This window comes from Aptenodytes forsteri, unplaced genomic scaffold (genome assembly GCF_000699145.1).
Source record: "Aptenodytes forsteri isolate BGI_AS27 unplaced genomic scaffold, ASM69914v1 Scaffold298, whole genome shotgun sequence".
Classification (NCBI taxonomy): domain Eukaryota; kingdom Metazoa; phylum Chordata; class Aves; order Sphenisciformes; family Spheniscidae; genus Aptenodytes; species Aptenodytes forsteri.
In genome coordinates, this window is record NW_008793956.1 from 1207106 (window position 1) to 1211528 (window position 4423).

Sequence of the window (4423 nt, forward strand, 5' to 3'; positions counted from 1 at the left end):
GTACCTGTATTGTACTTGTGAATAGCCCGGCCGGCGGCGGCGGGCTGGGCCCCGGGACGGGGGCGCCGGCGGGGAAGCGGGAGGCGGTACCTGTATGCGTTGTACACGTGAATAGCCCGGGTCACGTTGCGCTCGGAATTGGCCAGCCGCCCCCGCCCCCGGGCCGCTCGCGGGGGCGGGGCTGGGGGAGCGCCGAGGGGCCGGGGGCGCTGCGGGTTTGTTAGTCCGTTTCGCATGGCGGGCTCTCTCTTTTGGAAAGCAGTAGATAACATCTGTGTGCCTCCCTGCGCTTTCCCGAGGCGGGCCTGGCATCGAAGGTTACGGCTCCCAAGACATCGGATATGGACTAACTGTACAAGTGGGCACCTTATGCAGCCCCTGACCCCAGAGGCGTGGCGCGGGAGGAGAGCGGAGCTGTGTTAGGCTGGTGGGGGAAAGGGTGAGTCCGGGGTGTGGCTATTGGGGTGGGGGAAAGAAGAGGGACGGCTGTATACTTACGAGTATTACTATTTTTCTTTTTCTTGAACTTCATGTAACTGACTCAGCGTGGCAGATTGGAGCGCAAAGCACAGATTAACGAGGTTAGTGGAGTGAAGAAGTCAGAATGGGGACGGTTTACTGTTTGTTAGGGTATTTGTCAGCATCTGGTTGACTTGGTTTTATTTTGTTGCTGCAGAGGTATAGCAGGGAGCTGGACACCAAAGGGAGATGGCGAGCAGAGCGCCATAAGAAGGTCGGTTGGCACGCAGCAACGGAGGGAACAGTGCCATTGTTGGTGCTTATATGACACTCTTGTGTTTTTGAAGGCGCAAAACAACTTATGAAATCACATGCATAGTGGAGCGTCCATCCCTGAGCATGTTGGGCAAGGTGCGTCACCAAACTGTAGCAGCAGTTATTTTTGAGCTGTCAAGTTGTTTGTGAGCGGGTGACCACTTACAGGCACAACAGTCACTTTGTCTCTTCAGTTTTCTAGGTGCCACGGATGACGGTGGCCACAACATCCAGTGTTACACTGGGAACAAGCGATGAGAACGTTATGGCGCTTTTGAGGAGGCTGTCATTGCAGAAGAGATCAGTGTTGACTGGCATGAAACTGACTGATGGCACTCTTTGCAGATAATGAAGAGGAACCGGGCGATTGCAGCAACATCCTAGTTAGCCTAGGCGGTCTTTGTCAGGACGGATTCTGACCCCCAGCCCTCTGAAAGCTAAGTTGAGGGTCTGATGCTATCTTTGCATGGAGTGGCAGGGAACAGTTTTAAATTCAGTATAGTGGAGAGGACAGTTCAGGATAGGACATGTTTGGGTAGAGAGAGGGTCCAGGGTCTTTTATGCAAAATACAAGTGTGTGCCAGGCAGGGAATCTAGATGGTATTCCTAAATGGAAACAAGACCTCTAGATTTGTTAAGCTATTGCTCCACATCCGGGTGACTTGTTCAACGTTGCTTTTGCAGATGCAGAGGGACAAGCCATGCGCCAAAGGGCAATGGAGCAGAGGTGAGCAGAGTGCTGTAAGAAGGTGGGTTGGTGCATGGTGTCAGAGAGAAGATGCAGCTGGTGGCTATACGACTAACTTACAGGTTTAGCTTTTTTTTTATTTTGAAGGTGTGAAGCAGGATATCGGCATGGCAGCTAACTTGGGCAAGGTGAGCGATGACTAGTGGGCTGAAGTAGCAGTTATTTTTCAGGTGTTGTGTTGTTGGTGAAGTTATAAGCATCCCTTGTTTTTTTACACATGATATCCGAGCCTCAGCATGGCAACCTGTAAACAGCAGAGGCTGGACGGGCAAGTGGCCAATGTAAAGGAGCAGGAGATGGGAACAGGGGCGTGCAAGCTGCGGTTTTAGGCAGTATCTCAGCATGTGTCTTTTGCTTTGTTTTTTGCAGGTGCTGCAAACAGACTCGGAGGGGCAGAAGCTGTACACTGATGAGCAGTCTGAGAAGGTGACGTGGTTGTCAGACGCGTAGGTGACTAAGAGCAGAGAATCATGTGGCAGCTCAGTTAAGCATTTCTCTTTGGTTTTGCAGGTGCCACGCAGGCCACCTTTGGAATTGGATGAGCATTTGAAGTGAGCAATGGGGGTGGGGGGAAGTGCAGTTAGAACTGGATTTCTCAGCTACAAAAGCAAAGCTGCCATGACACAAAGGTAAGATGGTGCATAGGAATGCTGAGGAGAACTCACACAGCACACAAGAAATGAATGTCACACTATTTTCTACTGACTTCAAAAATAAAAATAATAGCACACTTTGCAACACTAAGCACAGTCTAATAATCTTAACTGTTTCTTTCCAACCTCCCACCATCAGCAGAATGCTGTTCAACCCCCTCAGCCTGAATGCCTTGTTTTCCCCATTTTTTACAACAGCGTAACTTCTCCGTTTCTGAGGTGGTGTCTAAAGTACAGCTATCTATTACAGGCAGTTTGGTTTAGTTCACAATGTTTAGACTGGACTGAATCAGCTTCTGCTTCTATTTCTGGAAATCAGAAAATTGGTCCTGTGCAACAGCCTGCTGTTCCTGTTGTCCTGCTTGGTCCCTTCCATCTCTCTCCCCTGCTTCCCTCCTCCTTATTTATTGCTCCATCTCCCTGTTCCTGTGGTTCTCTACTCCATCTCCCCATCCTCTTCCTCGCTATGCTCCATTTCTCTCTCTCAACACCCCGTGTGGTTCCCCATCCCTCTCTTGTTCCCAGTAGCCCGTTTTCTGGCTCCCTGTCCCACACCTCTTCCCTACCTCCCTATGTCCTTCCTCCTGCTTTCCTCTTCCCTCTTTTCCCTCTGTTGTGCTGCCTTTGGGCACAGAGCCTTGTAGCCAACTCACTGCCAGAATTTCTGATGTGTGTGAAGGAACAAACCTTTGCTGCCTCCTTTGTGCTCCTGCATGTGTTTCCAGCTGCTGGGCTTGGGGTCAGAGACTGTAGTTGGGTCCAGGGGAGAGGGTGATGTGATGTGCTGTGGGGCTGGGGTGATGGCCCCCTGTTCCCAATGTGCTCCAGCTGTGGGCTGGGGCAGCCCAGGTAGGATCCATGAGGTGAGGATGGGGCTGGGCCAAGGGTTTAAAAAGGCTGCGGGTGGGGATGGGCCAGGGCAGCACCAGGTGCAGCCAGTGAGGCTGAGGATGGGGCTGGCCCTGCTGTGCCGAGGGGCTGTATCTGGGGAGGGGGCTGTCTGGGCATGCCTGCCTACAGGAGCTGGCTGAGGAGTGAAACCAAGCGGCTTCCACAGGCAGCTGCCTCCAGCAAGGAATGGCTGGTCGGTCCCCACAGCAAGGAAGGATCCCTCCCAGCCATCCCCGACAGAGCGTACCACCAGCACATGGTGCCGGGAGCTCGGTGCCTCTGGTGGCTGCACACTGTCACCTTCTATGTTTCCTTTCTGTGCCTCTCCCTTTCTGGCTCCTTACCCACTATCATTTCATTCTTCCCACGCTGCCTTCTTCCCCATTGCTTGTGAAAATTGCATTTCCAGGTCTCCCTCTACCCAAGCCACCTGTCTCTGCTTTCAGTGATTCCCTCTGCTCTGCACCCTGTCACTCTTCCTGTGTCCTTTCCCTGTGGCTGTCTGTCCGGTTCCCTCTCCTGATATTTCACTTCTTACCTGTATGGCCGGTACCCTGTTGCTTTCTAAATTTTCTCCCTATGTCTCCATTTATCCAGTTCCCTGTCTGTGTTTTTTATTTCTTCCCGCCTGTCCTCTACTTCATCACTTTTTTTAAATTTTGTTCCAATGTCTTCATTTATTTAGTTTGCTGACCTTATATTTTATGTTTTTCCTCTCTGTTCTTAGTCCCTTCACTTTTTAAATTTTCTTTCTCCATCTCCATTTTGGTTTGCTGTTGCTACTGTTTAATTTTTTCTTATGTACTTAATCCCTGTGACTTTTAAAATTTTCTGTCTGCTTTTATTCTATTCGCTGTCTTTATTTTGCTGTAGTTATGTTTTGTTTACTGCCTTTCCTTAGTGCAGTTGCTTTTAAAATTTTCTTTCTATGCCTCCATTTTAGTTTGCTGTCCCTATTTCGTATTTTTTCCTTTATTTCCCTAATGCCTATTGCTTTTTAAATGTTCTTTCTATGCCTACTTTTATTCCCTTTATGGTTTTCTTAAAATGATTTCTTGTCTTTCCTTAGTGCTGTAGCTTTTTAGATTTTCTTTCTGCATCTGTTTTAGTTTGCAGTTACTATTTGTTAATTTCTTATTTCCTTACTCCCTAGTGCTTTTAAAATTGTCTACTTTTATCCAATTTGCTGTCTTTATTTTCCTCTAGTTATGCTTTGTTTCTTAGTGCCCTTGCTTTTTCAACTTTCTTTCTCCATCCCCTTCAGTTTGCTGTCCCTATTTTTTTAAATTTCTAATCCCCCCACCCCCCCACGCCGCGCGCTCGCTGCTGCCCCCAAACGACCAGGAGTCGGTTCTGA

At 49.3% G+C, this 4423-nt stretch overlaps 1 protein-coding gene and 2 long non-coding RNA genes across 4 annotated transcripts in view; 2 read left to right on the plus strand and 1 right to left on the minus strand.

Moving 5' to 3' along the window:
* POLB (DNA polymerase beta) overlaps positions 1-236 on the minus strand; it is a 15166-nt gene extending 14930 nt beyond the window's left edge. Inside the window, exon 1 of the mRNA XM_009281971.2 lies at positions 91-236. Coding sequence (XP_009280246.1) covers positions 91-236 — 146 coding nt within the window. The remainder of the gene's footprint in view (positions 1-90) is intronic.
* Positions 237-271: 35 nt separating this feature from the next.
* LOC103898704 lies at positions 272-1110 on the plus strand. Of its 2 annotated transcripts, XR_657564.2 has the most exons (5): positions 272-439; positions 546-581; positions 677-733; positions 807-870; positions 969-1110. It is a non-coding gene; the product is annotated as an uncharacterized LOC103898704 (long non-coding RNA). The 2 variants fall into 2 exon arrangements; XR_657563.2 differs by having other exon boundaries at positions 677-870.
* Positions 1111-1458: 348 nt separating this feature from the next.
* On the plus strand, positions 1459-2226 carry LOC103898795. Its single transcript, XR_657568.1, has 4 exons — positions 1459-1501; positions 1610-1650; positions 1892-1948; positions 2033-2226. It is a non-coding gene; the product is annotated as an uncharacterized LOC103898795 (long non-coding RNA).
* Positions 2227-4423: the final 2197 nt, after the last annotated feature.